Source organism: Ochotona princeps, chromosome 17 (genome assembly GCF_030435755.1).
Source record: "Ochotona princeps isolate mOchPri1 chromosome 17, mOchPri1.hap1, whole genome shotgun sequence".
In the NCBI taxonomy this organism is placed as follows: Eukaryota; Metazoa; Chordata; class Mammalia; order Lagomorpha; family Ochotonidae; genus Ochotona; species Ochotona princeps.
Window position 1 is genome coordinate 11793963 of NC_080848.1, and position 18985 is coordinate 11812947.

The following is an 18985-nucleotide window of genomic DNA, read 5'->3' on the forward strand; positions in this document are numbered from 1 at the left end:
GACAGCTCACCATGTGCATGTGGTGGCTGGAGTCAGGGATCTGAGCATGAAGACGCCCTAGCCTGAGACCCTCCAGCAGGCTGCCGAAGTTTCAAAATTCTTTCAGAGAGTTCTAGAATGCCAAGTACTGAGACCAAAGACCAGTGAGGAGTGTTCTGGGACATCAGCCCCCTTTCAGTAGGGTGGTTAACTGCAGGGGCTCTCCAGCCTGGCTGGCTTGAAATCCTGTCCTCTTTCCCTGTTGTGTTAATCATGCGTCACCCGAGTTCCACATGGCAGAAATCCAAATATTTGAGCTTTCATATCTGCCTCCCAAAGTCTGTACCAGCAGGAAGCTAGAGACAGGGACTGGGAGTAAGATGGGGGTGCCTTAACTGCTATGTTGAACACCTGATTGTTTAAACTGAAGTACGCTTTGTACTCAGAAGTGCTTATGTTGGGCCCGGTGCAATAGCCTGGAAGCTAAAGTCCTCGCCTTGAATGTGCCAGGATCCCATATGGACGCTGGTTGTAATCCCAGCAGCCCTGCTTCCATTCAGCATCCTGCTTGTGGCCTGGGAAAGCAGTTGAAGATGGCCCAAAGCCTTGGGACCCTGTACCCACATGGGAGACACGGAAGAGGCTCCTGGCTCCTGGCTCCTGGCTTTGGATCAGTGCAGCACTGGCCATTGCAGTCATTTGGGGAGTGAGTCATCAAACTGAAGATCTTCTTCTCTGTCTCTCCTCCTCTCTGATTTTCCAATAAAATATATATTTTTAAAGAAGCGCATGTGTTTCCTGTAGCCAGCAGCCAGATCAGGAAACTGAACGATGCCAGCACCCCCAGAGGTCTAACCCACTCGTGGGGAGTTACGTAGGCCGCTTGGCTGCTCATCCCACACCTTGAAGATGAGAGCAACAGTGCTGCCTCCTTGGGCTCACTTGTAGGCTTAGGTGATCTGTGGCCTGTAGAGCTGTCTGTGCAGGCCAAGCCCTATGAACACCTGGCTGGTGTCATAATTCCTGAAGCCACCTGTGCCCCCTGCCCAGCTCACAGCCCCAGGCTCTGAGGGCTACTGTGTCCAGGAGCCACCTTCAGGTCCCCAGTATGAGAGACAGTGGAAGGGCGAACCCCCTCCTCCCCTGTGAGAAGTTACTCATAAAGGCCACGACACAGTCAAGGACCTGCTGCTCTTCTGATGAGCGACACACTTGTCCCAACGTGGAATGTGTAGGTTTTATTAGCTGTGTGACTCTCCACTGCCCTGCAGGCACCTAGATGGCATCACAAATCACCACAGGCAGAAGGACCAAGGGCTGGAGCTCCGTTGCAACATGTCCATACCACAGAGGACACCTCTGTCTCCAGCCAGATCCGGGCTTTGGAGTGGGAGGGCTAACCAACCCTAGGCCTAGTGCAGGGTCAAGGGGGCCTGATGGTTCTGAGCTGGGAGGTGGCCACGTGCAGTCCCCAGCAAGGCCGTGACAGACCATCAGAAACATCTTTCTTTGCCAGCCCCTCAGCTACACCTCCTCCATGCCCAAGGCTGCCCCACCCTCTGCCAGGCTTGCTGCCTGTAACGAGCCCCTGGGGGAAGCTAGGAGAAAGTTCTGAGACTCTTCACCCATGCTATCCTGGGGTCAGTGGTTTGTATCTAGTCTAGAACAGTCTTCAAAGGCCCACCTGAGAGGCTGTTGGCCTCCCCCATCTTCACAGCTCTCCCAGCAGCTGGGCACTTAGTGCCCTAACTCCTGGCAAACCCAGGATCGGAACCATATCTCTGGAACTCCAACTGCTTGGGAACAGAGTCAAGGTGTTCAGGGAGAGAGGGGAAGCGAGGACCAGAGAGGAGCCCCTGTACCTCCAGGGGCTGCAAAGGGGAGGTCAGGGGAGACAGGAGCCCCTCGGGCTGCTCCTGGTCCGAGGATGGCGTCAGAGTTTGATCCGCTGCTGCCACCACCAGGTCAGGCATTCTGGAGGAGGAATTCCTGTGCTTCGGCCTGCATTTGTCCAAGTCACCAAAGCCTGGGGTCTGGAAGGGGCAGGAGAGAGGGAGACGTGAAGTGGGGGCGGGGGAGGTGCCTGGGGCCAGGCGGTGAGTTAATCTGCTCTGACTTTGGAGGGGAAGCTGTGCAAAGCTGCTGCACTTGCAACATCACATGGTCCTGTTGCGCTTGGCCCAGCTGTGAGGTTGCCAGTCTGGGCTTGGCCACTACGCTGTTCGAGCTGCCCTTGGCATGGCTCACATTATAGAGAATGGCAGAAACCCTAGCTGCTCCGCGGGCCACCGTGGTTCTAGGGCCTGATGCCACCTTGACACCAAGTTTGGGGTAGGGAGCTCATCCCTGCAGCGGGATCCCCTCATTCTCACCTGTGCAGCGGGCAACCTGGGCCCTGGACTCTGAGTCCCTGAGGCCACAGGAAACAAAGCCAGGTCACTGGAGGTGGGAACTCCCAGGATGCAGCTGGCATGGCCCTGGGCCATGGGCTGCTGAAGGAGCTGCAGGATGTGGCTGAGGTCTGAGGACAGGCGGGACTCCAGCCTGCCGGACAGAATCCCACGGTCAGGGTCAGGCTTCCAGTTTCGTCACTGGAAGTTGTCTCCCCACTAGGCTCCACAGTCCCTAATCACAATACTTCCAGGCTGGCAGTCTGGGTCATTGCACCAGCAGTGTCCCTGAGCCGCCAGGAGGGGGCGCATGCACACAGGTCTGCCCTCTGCAGCGGATTTCCAGTGGTGGGTCTGCACTCACCTGTTCACCTGGGACTGGAGCTCATCCAGCCTGGAGCCTAGCTCCCTGGGCCAGCAGTCGGCGTCTTCCTGCGGGGTCGGGGAGCTGTGCTTTAAGGGCATTGGCTGCAGCAACTCGGGCCAGAAGCCAGATGCATCTGAGATACTTAAGGAAGGGGCTGCATCTGTAGGAGGGGCACAGGAAGGCTGGGCTCAGGGCTAAGCAGGTTCCACTGGCCTTCCCAGCACAGTCTGTGTCCCGGGGGGGGCCCCTACCCAACCTCCCGCTGCTACCTTGAGGGGCTGGCAAGGCAGGATGGACAAGACAGGAGAAGGTGCAAGAGACTGCGTAAGGCCCCCGTGCCAGGACAAACACTGACTGTGCTCACCTGCCTGGTTGTCACTGAGGAAAAGGCCTGGGTGGTCTCGGCTGCCTGCGTCCTGTTGGGGGGATGACTGGAGACCCCCGTCTGCCTTGTAGGGCACAAGAGCATCAAGTAACAAGGACCACGGCTGGGGAGGGGCTCTTTGGTCCCTGCCCATCCTCCTCACTCTCTAGGGTCCTCGGTCACAACCAGGTGTGCAAACAGGGACAGGAGGCTGAGCATGACCACAGTGCTCCAGGCAGCTGCCCATGGGCTTTCAGGTGACACGGGTGGGCAGGTGCACGAAGGCTTAGAGTTCATGCGCCAGCAGCCTTGTGAGGACCCCTACAGGGGTTTTGGGAGGGGTTGTCTTGAGCAGCAAGCTATAAGGATAGAAGACAGTCCCCCTTTCCTAAGCGCTCAGTGCCTCCTCCCTGTGAGGACCAACAGGGAATTTCCCCCAAGAAGACTGGGTTTGGAACTCCCCCCAACACCCCGCTGCAGTCCACTCAGCAGGTGTCCTCAGTGGTGCCCTTGGCAGCCCATGTCCTAGCACCATGATTCTGGGCAGGGAAGGGGAAACCTGGCTGTTGCAGCTGTCCCAGGCCACAGACCACATCCCTCCTGCCCAGGGTCCAGTGATTGGGCACACAGGCACACAAGCCCAGAGTGAGCAGCTTATTGCATGTGTCCTGTGTAGATCAGGTGGCGGGGGACCCCCCTGGGAGAGGGGGACACGTCCACCGCAAGAAAACCCATCTCAGTGCCACCCACCCAGCCCAGACTCACATCCCGCAGATTGAAGGTGACCTCCAGCTTACTCCAGAAGCTGTCAGCGAAGGCAGGGTACATGTCCAGCACCTCCAGCAGGTCGGCCCGCTGGATCTTGTGCAGGTCGCAGTAGGTCAGGGCCCGCACGTCTGCGCTGGACTTGCCTGGTCGGGCATGGAGGCTGACGGGCTCCCCAAAGATGTCGTTCTTCCCTGCCAGTCAGAGAGGCCGTGGTCCCTCCAGGGTCTGGCTCTAGGCTCCCTTCTACAAGGAGCATCCTTGAGGGCTCCTCCTCCTCTCGCTCAAAGGATTCTACCTGTCTGGGGCCCGAGATGCGGGATCAAGGGACCAGGGCTAGGTGCAGGGTGGAATGTCCTTTCCTGTCTTCTGAGCTCCACAGAGCCCCACTCGGAGCCAGCCCTGCCCCTGGCTTCTTCAGAACACCTCCCCCTTTTGTCTGTGCTCTTTGGCACAGATCCTGCTCTCACCCAGGGGACAGGGGACACCGGGGGTGCCTAACCTCCTCCTGCTCTCCTCCCCCTGTTAATGCTGTGGAGGCAGAACACAGGGGACCCCGGGCCTGAGGTTGCTGTTTCTTTGTCTTCCCACTCCTTGTTGTGGGGCCAGGTCACCAGCATGGTGCTGGCAGGAGTAGCTTGGGTAAGTCACTCCCCTTCTCTGGACCCCAGGGTCTCCATTGCTAAAATGAATGCGATCATGTCTGCCTCATTCAGAGATGATGCTTGGGAAAGCACCTGGAAAAGCAAGGGGCAGCAGACCATGGCACTGAGGGAGTGGAGGTCTCAGTGCACTCAGGGTGGGCCAGGGAGGATGGGGGCAACAAGGAGGGGACATGGAGAGGGAGCGAAATGGAGGCTGTGTCCTGAGGGCTGGGATCCCAGATGGCAGGCAGGCAGAACAAGCAGGATGTGGTCCGACTGCAGTCAGGGCTGAGCGAGAGCCCTGGTCAGGACCACTGGGACGCCTCACCACGCACAGGAAGCCCCAACGCCCTCAACCTGGTGACGCACACAAGAGGCAGTGAGGGTTCAGTGCAGATTGAGAGATGGTCAGTGGCAGGGATATTGTCCCCCACCCTGGGGAGAAAAGGATCAAAGGTCATTTACAGGAGGACCTGGAAGCTTATAGAGGGGCGGGACTTGCTCTCGTGTGATGGTTTTCCAGTAGATGAAGGATTACGATCTAATGTCTATTTCTACTCCGGAAAAAAAAAAAAATATATATATATATATATATGAGAGGATTTCATGTCTTTCACTGAAACTTAAATGGGACTTGCTCCTTAATTATTAATAGTAATGATTATTCCACCCATGTGGCCTGGCTAAGGCAGGTTGGGGGACAGAACAGGTGTCCTGGAGGAGCCTTGTCTGCCTGAGTCTAGCCTGGACTCAGCCACGTTAGGGCACTGGGCATGTGCTGAGGTGCCAGCAGGTGGTAGACACAGGAGAGCTAAAGAACTAGAAGGAGTTTGTATGGCTGAAGCTGGAAGTCCCCCAGGCAGCAGGTCACAGATATCGTGGTGTCCAGGACTGGGGAGACCTGTGTGTTTCCCAAGGTAGGGGCAGCCACTGAATTCTGAGACCAAGAGGAATGCGTGTGCAGAGGTGAATGACAGAGGTCACTGGCAGTAGGTGGAAGATGGAGCCCAAGGTGGGACCAGAGGCAGGGCCATGGGAAGGAGGCTTCTGGCACCTGCACAGGACAGACACAGTGAGGACTAGGAAGTACAAGACAGAGCAGCCTCGATGAGGAGAGCGGAGAGAGCTCCGTGGCCAACTGCATGTGTATGGGGGCACTCCCCTGGTGGACTTCAGCCTGGCCCTGGCTGGATGGCTCACCATGGTGAGGCTGAGGGAAGATGGTGGCATTTCTGTCTATGGAATACCAGGGCAGCCATCCTCAGAAAGAAACAGAATATTCCAGGGACCAGGTTTGTGGTGTGGTGGGTTGAGTTGCTGGGAGGAGAGCCGGGTCATGGAGACCCACGGACGACAGGGTTGAGATGTAGGGAAAGACTGGGGGCGCGGTCAGCGTCACAGCTGCTCACACATAGCCTTTGCCCAAAGTGCCCAGCTGTCTCCACGGCTGCCGGGAACCAGACTCAGGGTGCCCGGCCGGGGCCTCTTCCTACGCTCCACAAGACAGAACTCTGACTTGTCCCCCTGCGCTACCTGGAGGGATGCAGAGGGCAAGGCCGCTGGCCGGGCTTGCGAGTCCAGCACAGGCCCGGAGCACTCCCCTCCCTGGTCCCAATCCCCAGGGCCCACCTAGAATGGCCACAACCACGTCGTCGCGCAGGATCTCGATGGAGCCGCGGGAGATGAAGTAGAGCGCAGAGAGCACGTCCCCTAGGTGCACCAGTGTGTCCCCGGGAGGCGCGTGAGCGGTCTTGAACTTGACTGCCAGCGCCCGCAGGCAGCCCTTGCTGGCCCCGCGGAAGGCCGGGCAGTGCTGCAGCAGGCCTCGATGCAAGTGCAGGCAGATGTCGGCCTGCAGACACTCGGGGAAGCCCTTCAGCACCTGCGGGGAGGCGGGGCGGGGTGGGAAACGGAGAGCAAACAGGCTCTAGCTGACAACGAGGAAGGGTCTGGGAGATGCCCCTCACCCCTCGGGATCCAGACCTCCTCAGGAGCTCACCGCGTTCATGTCGATGCCGTTGGTGTAGGACCAGGCATGCTGGAAGTACTCTTCAAGGCGCTGCCGCAGTGGGTTAGGAATCTGGTGGAAGCGGATGAACTCCTTGACGCGTAGCATCTGCGTGTGGTAGCGTGCTGTACCCGAGTACAGGCGCTGGATGATGGCCGACACGTTGCCGAAGATGCTGGCATACATGAGGGCTGCGGGAGGAGCCAGTCTCCGTGACTGGCTCGGCATCTCCCTTACCACCCTCCCCCCAGCCCACCGAAGCTACAAGTCCAGCCCCAGGCCTCCATCTTTCTGGCAGCCCCCTCCCTGGCCAGGAGTCCAGTACTAAGTGCCCAGGCCAACAGCAGGACCCACGGGGACAGGAGTGGCTTCCTGCCTTCCCACTCTGCTCTGGACCTCTTGGCTCCAAAGGCTAAACTCTTTCCAAGAAAGATCTAGAACAATGGGCTTTTTAAAAAAAGTTCCAATTTGTTTTCTCCTTCAAGCTATTAAAAACATAATAGAGGGGAAGCTCTTGGTCTCTTGTTTTCACCCACTTTTTCCTTGTTTTTGTTTTTTGCAGCTTGTCACATCTCTAAATACCCTAGAACATAATAGCTCGAATCCACATGTCAAGTCCCACACTGCCTCCTGCTTTGCTAAAGCAGGTGTCTGCCTGAGGCAGGCAACTCATCACCAGTTCTGAGAGCAGCGGGCCTTTGGCATTGCAGTGGCCACCTGGGCGGGGCCTGGGACTCAGCGACTTAGCTGTGTGCTCTTGGGCAGCGGGGGGTTAGGCCCTTTGGTTCCAGCCCTGTACACCGGACTTACAAGGGAATGAAATGAGAGCCTTTCCCAAAGTTCATAAAGCAGTGTCCAGCACAGTAGACTTGGTGAGGGTGTGACCTGTGCAGCTACACAGAGCCACCTGCTAAGAGCCCTGTCCCTGCCATATTGTGGGGCTTTCATTGCCCCAAAACTGTTCAGGTTTTTTTTTTTTTTTTTTAAATGAAGGGCTCCAGGTTTTAACCTTGCAGAAGGTCTTACAAATTAGAGTCAGTCCTGGCGCCTGAACACACAGAAAGGGCTGAGTGGATGTTAAATGCTGCATATAACTGGTACGCACATGCACAAAACGTCATCGTGCGGCACGCCTAGATTCAACCTGCCACACACCCTGTGGCTGCCTGTCTGTTACACCACAGACAGGCTAAAACTAAAACTAGAATCCTGTGGGTCAGCTGTGCAGTACCAGCTGGGACTCACAGCCAATGAGCATGACGCAGATGGAGAAGACCTTCTCGGAGTTGGTGTTGGGCGAGACGTTGCCGAAGCCAACGCTGGTGAGGCTGCTGAAGGTGAAGTAGAGGGCTGTGACGTACTTGTCCTGCACCGAGGGGCCCGAGGCTGGGTCGCTGCCATTGTAGTGCTTGCCAAGCTGTGCGCCTAGGCTGTCCAGCCAGCCGATCTTGGGCTCCAGGTAGGGCCGCTCCACGTTGCCGATGGCGTACCAGATGCAGGCCAGCCAGTGTGCGATGAGCGCGAAGGTACACATGAGCAGGAAGAGCACGGCTGCCCCATATTCGGAGTAGCGGTCCAGCTTCCGTGCCACGCGCACCAGCCGCAGCAGCCGTGCTGTCTTCAGGAGCCCAATCAAGGTGGTGGTCTGTGGGACAGGGAGAAGCCCATGGGGCTCTGGGTCAGCCCTCCAAAGGGTGCTCTGAGGCCTGCTGTGGTTCATACCTGTGTGCAGTCACACAGTCATGTAACAAATACCAATGGAGAACCTGCTCTGTGCCAGAGCCGTGGAAGATGTACTATGGGATCTTAAGAAGCTTTCTGAGACTCCAGGCAAGGTTCTGGGGGGCAAGGATTGAAGGCCAGTGGAAGCATGGAAGGAGAGAAATCTGTAGGGGCAGGGGAGAGCCAGGGAGGCTTCCTAGAGGAGGTGACATGTGAGCTAGGCCAGAGGTGGACCAAAAAGCCACTCAGTGTCCAGGAGCGGCAATGGGGCTTGGAAAGAGGATTTGGGGTTGGATTTGCTGGGGGTGGCATAGAGCAGCTCGGGAGGGGTCCTGCCAGATGCCGCCAGCCTGGCAGGGTGGTGGTGAAGCAGCTGGGACTCAGGAGGCAGAGTGGATTGGAATGGAGAGCTGATGGCAAGGAGACAGTGCAGGAGGACGGGGGACCACAGAAAGAGCACGAAGTACTTGCACATCACCCATGGGAAGTGGCGTGGGCAGAGAGGAGGGCCTGGGGCCCAGAGGGGGTGCAGCTGCATTGGGGGCAGCACAGCCTACGGATTCTTTTTCCAGTTCCAGGGTGAGCATGGCATAGGAGGTAGCCTGAAGGGATAGGGGAGGAGAAGGCCTGTCCCAGAAAGGGCAGATTCGTGGGGCAGAAGGGGGGTCCTTCTCAGAAAGTGGGTAGAACAGTGGTACCAAGGCCCATGGGCACAGTCTCAGCCAACGGTTTTCCAGGTCTGGGAGCTGACATCTATTCCAGGGTCCCCTGCACTCAGGCAGGGAGGCCTTTGAGGCTAGAACACAAGGGACAGCCCTGGCCATTGGCCTGGAAGGGGTATGCTCACCTCATCAGAGCCAGTGCGGAAGATGAGCAGGTCGAAGGGGATGGCAGCTACCATGTCGATGAGGAACCAGCCCTTGAAGTAGTGCACAGCGATGCGGCGGGGGTGGCTGACCACCTCATCGTTGGTGTTGACATAAGTAGTGCGGAAGTTAATGACGATGTCCACCACAAACATGATGTCCACGATGAGGTCTACCACGGTGAGCGGGCTGCAGGTGTAGCCGCATACGCCGCGCTGGGACTCATCCTGATCGCTGAGCAGGAAGGCGGCTGAGTAGGGTGTAAAGACGGCCGTGTAGATGACCAGCAGCAGGATGAGCCAGTCCCACACGGCCTTGAAGGGGCTGTAGTGCAGGATGGTCCCGCGGTGGATGCGTGGCGCTTGCAGCTTGTACTCGGGCAACACGTCTGCGCCCAGCGATAGGACCTGAGTGTTGGGTGTGGGATTGGGGTGTTAGTGGAGGTGACTGCTGCCCGATGAGACAGGGCTGGCAGGTGAGCCAGGTGAAGGAAGTGGCACCCAGGGGCTGCGCAGTGGCTGGATTAGCTGCCCCAGCGCCATACGGACTCTTCCCATGCTAGGCTCTGAGAGTTGGGCCAAGGGATGGTCAGCAGTGTGCAGAATTTTTTGGGGTGACCTGTTCCCATCAGGGACCCCAATCATTGAACCCTTCCAGGAAAGACTGGCTCACCTTGCACCCCCTCCTTCTGGACTCTTCTTAGGAACACACCCATGGGTGACACTGGCCCAAGCTGTCCCCTCCACTGTGTAGCCTACCTCCCCACTTTTACTTTTAGCACATCGTCCCCTTGGAGACTTGCTCTTTGTATATCCCTCATCTGTTCTGTCCATCACAGTCCCTGCTGCCCACTCTCCCCCAGCCCAACCCGCCCAGGCTGTGCACAGCTGTCCAACATGAGAAGCAGCTGGAGCATGAGGAAGGGCATGGGCTTGGAAGACAGATGTCCTGGCCAAATGCCAGTTGCACCATTTGCTCTAAGTGTGGTCAGCCCCATGGGCCTCAATCCTCTCATCTGCTCAACTGGGTGACAAAGGGCAACACATCAAGAGAGACGACCATTGCCTAGAGGCTGCCCCATGTGGCTGTCCTGCTCACCCGCTGCCACATCCTACATCAGACACAGCACTGACAAGGAGGGGCAGAGCCTGAGATGTGTCCCCCTGACCCCTGCCTCCCAGCTGGGGTCTGGCGGATGGCTCAGGTTTCAGAACATTCTGTGATGGCAGATTTTGACCTTGCGCACCAGAGCAGCTATCCATAGGGAAGATCCATCAAAGTGCTGGTTTCAACCAGATGGTTCGTGGTCTGATAGCAAACTCCTGGGCAGGACTGCACCCTGCAGTGCCCCCCTGTTCAGTCACCAGGCTCAGGCTCACAGTTCACAGCCCCAGAAAGTCTCCTCTGACTCCCCCTAGCCTGCAGCTCGCTTTTTCTTTTTCTTCTTCTTTTTTTTTTTTTCAGCTCACTTTTTCTTCTTCTCCACTGGCCTGCAAGCTTCCCATGCACCCAGTGCTTCCCATGCAGGCTCTTTACTGCAGGTGGCTGAGTCCATGGATGCTTGGGCTCTGGCCGGAAGGAGCTGTGCTGCCTCACCCTGGGCATCAGGACTGCTCTACCCCCCTTGCCAGGCTGCTCTGGATCCTGGCTATGGCTCTGCCACAGTCATCTGTGTATTGCGCGGCAGGAGGACAATAGGAGTCTGGGAAGGTTCCAGATTGGCTGGGAAGAGTGTCCAGTTTCTCACCTCCCCAGGACCCCCAGCCAGTCCCACTCCCCAACACTGCCCCTCCCAGTCCTCTCTGTCCCTGAAGCCAACATAAGGATCCCCCTGAAGCAAGCCTGCTCTGCCCAGCAGCACTTAAAGTAGAGGTTCTAGGGGTGGATTACACCCCTCTGAGCCCGAGGTGATGTCCCTGGGCTGGGGCGTGAAGCCAACACAGGAGCAAGGACCATGGCCAGCTCAGCCAGGTCTGTCTATTGTTTCAGACACCTTCCAATCATACCACCTCCACCAGGATGGCCACCAACTTCGGCAGTCCTGCGAGAGCAACTCAGGGAGGGGAATTTCTTAGGGTCAGGCCAGGGCTCCTCCTTCCCCCAGGGCTCCTTAACTCCACGAGGGGCTGAGCGGTCTTCTGGACACCTGTCACAACTTTTACCGGCCCTGCCTCTCATGTAAGTTGATCCCAAGGGAAACTGGGAGAGGGCTCCGCAGCCTTGCTCTGCACCACCTCCTATAGTGCAGCCTTGGCCTGGGTTGCTCTCTGTGGCTTAGAGCTCTATCTCTCCCTCCTGGAGCAGCACACTTAAGGTTGAAGGGGACCATCTAGTTCAATTCTCTCCTGCCTGTGAGAGCCCTGGGGCCCAGAAGGGAGGCCTTGGTCCCTGGCCCAAGGTCATCAAGGGAGTGATCAGGCCCTGTGGGAATGGACAGTGGGGTCAGCTGGTGCAGAGGACGCACTGAAGTCGGCTTCATGCTGGCTGCAGGAAGACAGGGAAGGTACCTGAGGCTGGATCCCCAGGAAGCTACTCCTGTGTATTAGCTGGCAGTGGGCTGTCAGGCTTGGGACTCAGAGCAGATACGAGAGACCTCAGCTACCCAAGGACCCAGAGGAGCTGGGAGGAGTAAGAAGCTTGAAGCTTGGCGGCTGAGTGCAGCCCTGTCCTTACACCCCTGCCCTGCAACCCCCCATGTTCTCCGTTCCCCCGCCCCTGCCCTGCAGGCCCGCACCTGCGTGACCTTCTCCGTGACATTCTGTGTCCGCTCCACCACCTTGTGCGGGGCGATGATCTCGATCTCCGTGGTAGAGGCTGAGCGGTGCTTCTCCAGGTTGAACTCCACAAAGTTGAGCGTGAACTGTGGGATCTGGCTGACTGTCCTGTACTTGCCCCTGCTTGCACCAGGCCCCTGACCACCTGATCTTCCATGAGAGCCATCTGAAACCACCAGGGCGGGAGGTCAGACCAGCCAGGGCCATGGCGCCAGCTGCTCCACCTGGTGCCTCACCCCCAATGTGCCCCTCCCGCTGGCTCCCTCACCAGCCTCACGGGAGCCCAGGAAGCTGTGGGACAGCAGGCGCTGTGACAGGCTGCGGTGGCTGCTCTTGGCCAGCAGCTGGGCTAGGTCCTCGAAGTTGAGAATGAACATGATGACAGCTCCTTCCTCATTCTTCACGGGGACCACATCCACCAGGCAGCGGAAGCTGGATGCTGCAAAGACCACAGGTGGGAAGAGAGCTGTCAGGGAAGGGGCTCCTTCCAGCAGTGATCAGGCTAGGGAGGGTGCTGTGTGAAGGTCAAATGGACAGTGACCAGTGCCAGTGGGGGAGGCAGATCAGCAGGTACCCCACCCACAAGGCAGAGGTGGGGAGAGCAGCTAAGCAGCTCATTAGGAGATAATGTAGCATCAGGTCCAAGTCCATGTTCCATGCTCAGCTCAGGGCTTAACCTCAAGGTTCACTTCTGTTGTAATTAAAGCTGGGCAGATGGAGGCGGATTAGGTGGGGAGCGAGGTGGGACTGTCTGCCCCTCCCTCCCCAGGCCTGCTGTGCGGAGCTCTGGCTGGCCCTGGGCTTGGCTACACATTTCCATTCCGCAAGAGGTGCCCTGCTCCCAAGCAGGCAGGACCTTGATGTGCAGAGCATAGTAGGTGCACAGGGCCTCTTGAGGTTCCTGGGGGGGCAGGCACCGAAGGACCCTGACTCTGCAGACGAACACCGGTGGGCCTAAGAAACAGGCTTGCTGAGGCTGGTTGGAGACACAGAGCTACAACCTTGGGGCTCTCAGCCTTTGCAGCTTACAGAAGGGGTTGCAGCGATGAATGCCAGGTGGCAGCTCAGGAGGATCTCGATGGCCAAGGTGAGACCAGACAGAAAGGGGATTCAGAGGCCCAGGGGCAGAAGAGGCCTCCTTGGATCCAGTTGCTGGGCCCCAGTCTTTGCCTGCTCCTCTCTGCTCCCCCTCTCTGCTCTGTCTCATTACCACCATTCATGGGTAGATGAGAGTCCGGGGACTAAAACGCCATATACGCCACCGCATGAACCTCTTGAGCTTCTTCTGCCTGAGTCTCCCATGTCCTTCAACTCAAACTGCTGCCAGATATCAGCCCCAAAGAGCAGCAACTTTAGGGGCAATGTGGCCTTCGGCGACCACACCCTGCTATAGAAGGCAGGGTCTGTGTCCTCTGTCCCATACCCTGGGCAGGTGTTTGTTGATGAGTAAATGAGAAGGACAGAGGCCAGCTGGCAGCAGCGTTGGCATTCCGGGGGACCCTCACTCTTCCCCATGACCCTTATTTAGTGCTTGCACTTCTGCCTCTCCTTGCAGCCATCAGAGCTGGGGTGCAGCTGAGCCGTCCCAATCCTTCCCTTCCCTTTCCTCGCTAGGAGCAGGAATCTCCTGGATCAGATTCCTGGACTCCCAGGCTTCCAGGCAGCCATCTGCCAGCTGCTGCCAGGCTCAGGGGAGACATCCATGCAGGGGAGGGGCCTCCTACCCAGCGGGCTCCATTCCTGGGCTTGCAGGCAAGCAGCCTGAGGCAGCCAAAGCAAGGAACCTGGGCCTGAGCCAGGAAGCGTCCTTGGCCAGCAGCCTGGGACCCTCCCCTTGAGGCCAGATCCTTAATCTGGCATTGCAGAGGTCTGGCCTGGCAGGTGGCAAGGAGAAGCCAGAACTTGGCAGAGGAGCAAGGCCTGTTGGTTTTGTGTGCCTCTGGGAGCTGCAAGGCCCAGCCTTCAAGTGGTTGTACTCATCAGCTGATACTTAGAAAACAGAAGCCGAGAATGAGCCATAGTCCAGCGCACTGTAGCCATAGGAGGGGGCAGTGTGTGGCACCCTGTGCCCTGTCCTCATGCTTGGTGCCTGTAGGCAGGCAGGATACCATGAGCAAGACTCCAAAACATGCTTTCTCCTGCATCTGCAGGCTTGCTTGCATGGCCCAGAGCCTTCAAGTAACTGAGTGGCCAGAAGCAGGTGGCTGTGCCCGGGAGTGGCAGCGGTCCTGTTACTGTCCCTGGAGGAGACATCCTCTGCCTACTTCTGCCTTTCAGGGGTTTCTCCCAGCACCCACCTCTCACTGACGCTCTGGGACACCCCATTTCTCTCTGCTCTTCTCCCTCTTATTTGTGCTCCCTGCTTCTGGTACCACCACTCACCCCCTCTCCACTCTGGCCCTCATTGTCTCCTATTTGTAGCTCCTTTGTCCCGTCCCCAACCCCATCTTCGTATATATAGTCCATTCAGCATCATGGGGAGCCCTCAGGGGAGGACAGCTGGTGCTACAAAAAGCGCCATCAGGAGTGTGGCTGCTCCAAGCCACTCCTCTAACATGATTCACTAATATTTATAGGTGAGTGTGTAGAAAACCCTGGAGGACAGGGGGGCAGACAACAGCCCCAGACTCAGCCTGGCCTTGAATTTGTCATCCAGAATTGAGGGCTGCACCATCCCCAGGCCTCCTCTACCTTGACCTGGAGGTTCAGGGACTCTCTGGTGTTGGATTCAGCAAAAGCAGGCAGAGCCAGGTCCTCCGGCAGGTGCCCAGTGGAAATCGGGGAAGGGGATGGGTCTGAGGGGGCTCTGTCCCCTTCCAGACTTTCACTGATATATGCTCCTGTGACAATTGCCTTCTCCTTTATCCATCAGCTTCTTTCCTAGCAGAATCAGCTAGAAAGAGAGCTGGCTTCTTGGATGTCCCTGAGTTCTGTCTCGTAGGGTGTTTTTTCTGACCTCTTGGAAGCCAACTTTGTGCAGGTGCACAAGGTGGACATAAGTGAACACAGACCCTCCACTTTGGGAGAATTTTCAGCAGATTATTCTTTAGCATAACAGGATTATACATAAGCTAACTAGAGAGCCTTCAGGACCCCTTCCACTTCCCTGGGATCAGGGGATGTGGGGAGGGAGGGAAGAGATGACCCCAAGGATGTCCTTCAGCACAACTGTAAGCTACGCGTGATATGACATGAAAAGGAGTATGTGGTCAGGGCTGAGTGCAAGGTGACGGTTTCTCTCAGTCCCACCTCCTCTCTTCAGGTGGCATACGCTAGGGGGCCTGCTTGTGTGTGCTTCGGGTCTATTTCAGGAAAGTTTGGGTAAGCAAATGTTCAGGTAGGAGGACAGGCAGGGCTGAGGGTGAGGTGGGAGAGGACCAAGATTCCCAGGAAACCAAGTGGGGGCCTAATTTCCTATTTTAATGGGGGGGGGAGCGACTTCCAAGCTCAGGCTCCAGGGATCTCCTTCTGACAGCCAGAGGATTCCAGCAAGTTTCTGACCACCTGACGCCCAATTTCAAGGAGTCAAGGCCCAATCCTGACCTCTGCCACCTCTCAGAGAGGACCCCAGGAGCCCTCTTTGCCCCGAGGGTGGATCAGTTTTCACTGTTATGGAGCCCAGGTAGAGCCAAGGGAAGGGACAGAAAGAACCTGCTGTCTGCCACCCTCCTGTCCCATTCTGTTCTCCCCAGGACCCTTCTCACTCTACTGACTGTCACCTCCCTCTTGAAATTATGTGAGGAGGTGAGGTCACAGCTTTTAAAAATATTCTGACTTCATTAATCCATTACAAAGTGCCAGCATAAGCCAGGTTCTTCCCAGTCCCCAATTGCTGCCCCAGCTTGAGGCATTCCACTTGCCTCTACTCATTTGGGTAGCCACAGCGGAGCACAGCCAGGACCTGCTAGGAAGCCTCTGCCCAGAAACTGATAAACACACACACACACACACACACTCGAGTGTACATAGATGTTCACATTTAAGCCTATGATTCATGTCCCTCACACACTCACCAGGCCCCTAGGACCTGGGCTCTGGGCATGTCTGAGTTTACAGCCAGTCCACAGCCAGTCCACAGTCACGGGTCCTTGAGCTGCATCCAGCTGGCTTCCACCTGCTTTCTTTGGAGGCTTCCCTCTCCTGGGGGTAGGGTGCAGGGCTTCTTTCTCTAGGGGGTCTACCTCCAAGCACACAGGCCACTCAGCGCTTCCTCCTCTCTTGGGGGTTTTCAGACTTCGATTCTAGGTATCCAGTGGGATCTTGAGCAAGTCTCTCTACCACCCCCAAACGAAGAGCTTTATCTAAGAGAGTGGGTCCTAAACTCGACAGAGCATCGAAACTACCTGGTAGACTTTTCCAAATACACCTGCCAGACCTCCTCCTATACTTGCTGCATTGGCCTCTCTCCAGGGAAGGTATGTTCTGGAAAATAAGCCTCAGGTAATTGTGTCACAAAACAACACAGGTGATATATCCCAGCTCTTACCCATCCTCCCTCCCTCTCCTCCAGGTCCAGTGCAAATGTCCACTGTGGTCCTGGGAAGAAGATCCCAGAAGGCTGTGGAATTCTTTGTCCCTAGGCCCTGACCTGTACTTCTGTTTTGCTTGCACTAAGCTCGGGCTGTCAGCACCAAGCGAAACTCTATCCGGATGAACCTCCTGGTCCCAGGAAACTCCAGATCTCTTTTCCCCAAAGACCTGGGGCTGGGTAAGCCTGGTCCACCTCTCTCTCACAGCTAACAACCCCTCCCCATACTTTACTTGGCCAAAAGGCCTTGAGAGAGTGACTCCTCCCCTCATCCCCAGAGCAGACGGAGATGAGGGAAGGTTAATTTCCGTCCCAGCTGCCTGACAGCTGGGGCTGACAGTGACAGAGTGAATGGCCCGGAGCCTGGGGACACGGGGGGGGGGGGGGTGGATGGAGCAGGAGGGCAGGGATGCTAGAGCAAGAAGCTCTTCTCTAGGCCAGGTGCAGTGGGTGGCACAGCCTGGCCCCAAGCCCTTAAAATGACCTCAAAAGGCATGCGTCTAATGCCCTATTGTTTCCCCCTCCTCTACAGAGGCTAAGACAGGCTGGAAAGCACAGAGGACTGTCCAGGTACCTTGGACCCCAAGTCAGAGCCCTTGCTCAAGGCCCTCTGTGTGCACAACAGAGGGAGGGGGGCAAATGGTGTGGCAGAACTCCCAGCCTGGGTGCACCTCACCGTCCTTGCGGTAGTAGAGAATGTCCACCTTGCACTCCTCAGCCCCTAGCAGTGCCTGGGCCAGGCGGGATACGGCACTGCTCGGTGTGTTAGGACCAGTGAGGAAGTCACAGGTGCACGGCCGCTGCATCACCTCCACTCGCGAGTAGCCAAAGAGTTCACAGAAGCCATCGTTGCAGTAAATGATGGCGCAGTTCTCCATCTGAGCGTTGGCGATCAGGAACTTCCGACCTGAGGTACGAGGCAGGAGTTGGGAAGATGGTGGCAGCCAGGACTGGGCAGCAGGGAGGGGCTCTTGGCAGTGTGGTGCAGGAGCAGGACAAGGCCCAGCAGCAGGGAGGGGGAGGTCAGAGAGGGAAGAACCAGGAAGCCAGAGATGTGGGTGAGGGTCATTACTCAGGAAGTGATGGCAAGAAGAGGTCAGGATGGGGTGGCAGAGGTGGGTGCTGGGGGAACACGGTAGTGGCCAGAGTAGCAGGTGCAAGGGCCTGGGGACAGCAGTTATCAGTGAAGGAGGAGGACAGCCCAAGGGCCTCCAGCAACAATGAAGGGAGCCAGGGCCAAGGATCAGGGCTGTGACCCCAGGGGAGGTCAGGGCAGAGCACCTGAGAAGACATGGGTGGAGGGATGGAGAGTGGGTGGTCAAGGAAACCTGCGCAGAGAGGGGGCGAGGTCAGGGCTCAGGGTGCCAGCAAAAGCGCTCTCCTAGGAGCTGGGTCGGGCTACACTCTGCCCTGAGCTTACCACAGGAGAGAACAGCCACAGGGTATGTGAGGCAACGAGTGTCTGTGACCCCAAAGCCAAGGCTTTCTTTCCGTCTCCACCCCCAGCATCCCTTCGCGCTTGCCCCATCCAAAGTTAGTAAAAATGTCCGGCCCCTTTTGCCACCGAACTCGGCCTCCAGACCCCCCCCCCCCCCACCCTCCCGAACACACACACTCACACACACTCACTCACTCTGGCCTTCGAACTTGCGGATGATGGTATCCAGGTAAGTGTTTTGGGGTGCGACGTGACCCCTGCGGACCGGCATCTTTGACCCGCGGGCCCTCCCTGGCGCTTCCGACTCCCCGCGTCTTGGCTCGTCCTGGGGTCCGTGGCCCGGAGCTCCCGGTGGGCGCCGCCCCAGGGGAGGTTCGCGGGGCTCCGTGTTCTGCAAGCCCGCCCGCTTGCCCGCCTCTGGCCGCCCCGGGCCAAGCGGCCCCCCAGCACGCTCGCTGCGCCTCCTCCCTCCGCGCCCGCCCGGGAGCTGTCCGCGCCGCGGTGCTGAAAGGCGCACGCCGGCGGCGGGGCGGGGTCCGTTAGGCGGGGTAACTACCCCACCCACACACACACCAGGACCGGGGTGGAGGGGGGGAGGGGTGGGGCCCGAGGCCCGGCTAGAGCAACAGCTTCGGCTGGTGTTTAGGGGGTGTTGTGCAGGGGGACTCTCCCAGGCAGGCAAGAGACTGAGCAGAAGGGGTGGTTAGGGACTTTAGCGAGCTTTTAACCATTGGACGTAATTCCTGGCATGGTCCCATGAGGCCTTTTGCCTGCCCTTGACAAGTGCCCTCCAGCTAAGCCCTAGTGCCCAGGCTGAGCTCCTGGTGGCAGACCCAACCTGGTCCTTGGAGGCTGGGGTAAGTGCAAGCAAAGGTAGAGAAATAACCAATAAGCTTTCTTGACCGGAGTGCTGAGGGCTCTTAGCACACAGGCATAGCTTGGAAGAACAGATTGGAAACCGCCTATTAGCAAGTGACCTCTGATCAAAGTGAGGGCTGATTGGAAATGAACACATGAGAAATGACAGATGGGAGTAGGGGTGAGGTTTGTTGAAAGAGGCTTCTTGGAGAAGAGGGGATGAGGGTTGCTGGTCATTTAGCTGCTTGGTGAGCTTGGAGCTGTGCAGAGGTCCCTTGAACA

At 57.6% G+C, this 18985-nt stretch overlaps 1 protein-coding gene across 3 annotated transcripts; it reads right to left on the minus strand.

Moving 5' to 3' along the window:
• Positions 1 to 1012: 1012 nt before the first annotated feature.
• KCNH6 (potassium voltage-gated channel subfamily H member 6) lies at positions 1013 to 18467 on the minus strand. Of its 3 annotated transcripts, none has more exons than XM_058675318.1 (13): positions 18041 to 18467; positions 17084 to 17314; positions 12148 to 12318; positions 11840 to 12045; positions 9087 to 9512; positions 7763 to 8162; positions 6509 to 6708; positions 6139 to 6391; positions 3866 to 4059; positions 3101 to 3185; positions 2734 to 2896; positions 2352 to 2523; positions 1013 to 2012 (listed from the first exon to the last, which is right to left on the minus strand). In XM_058675318.1, exons 1-13 carry the CDS (start codon positions 18114 to 18116, stop codon positions 1725 to 1727), a joined length of 2865 nt encoding a protein of 954 aa, XP_058531301.1. In that variant the 5' UTR covers positions 18117 to 18467; the 3' UTR covers positions 1013 to 1724. The 3 variants fall into 3 exon arrangements, with proteins under 3 accessions (XP_058531301.1, XP_058531300.1, XP_058531302.1); XM_058675317.1 differs by having other exon boundaries at positions 1768 to 2012; positions 2352 to 2480; positions 18041 to 18150; XM_058675319.1 differs by lacking the exons at positions 1013 to 2012; positions 2352 to 2523 and having other exon boundaries at positions 2740 to 2896; positions 3101 to 3181; positions 18041 to 18150.
• Positions 18468 to 18985: the final 518 nt, after the last annotated feature.

What these genes read in the sequence shown, in the direction of transcription:
- KCNH6 (XM_058675318.1), bottom strand. Translation starts at nt 18,116, where the DNA reads ATGCCGGTCCGCAGGGGTCACGTCGCACCCCAAAACACTTACCTGGAT. An exon ending in TCCGCACTGGCTCTGATGAG is followed by an intron (nt 8,163 to 9,086) that starts GTGAGCATACCC and finishes CCTGTCCCACAG; the next exon opens with ACCACCACCTTGATTGGGCT. An exon ending in CCTCAGTGACAACCAGGCAG is followed by an intron (nt 2,897 to 3,100) that starts GTGAGCACAGTC and finishes CCCCTCCTACAG; the next exon opens with ATGCAGCCCCTTCCTTAAGT.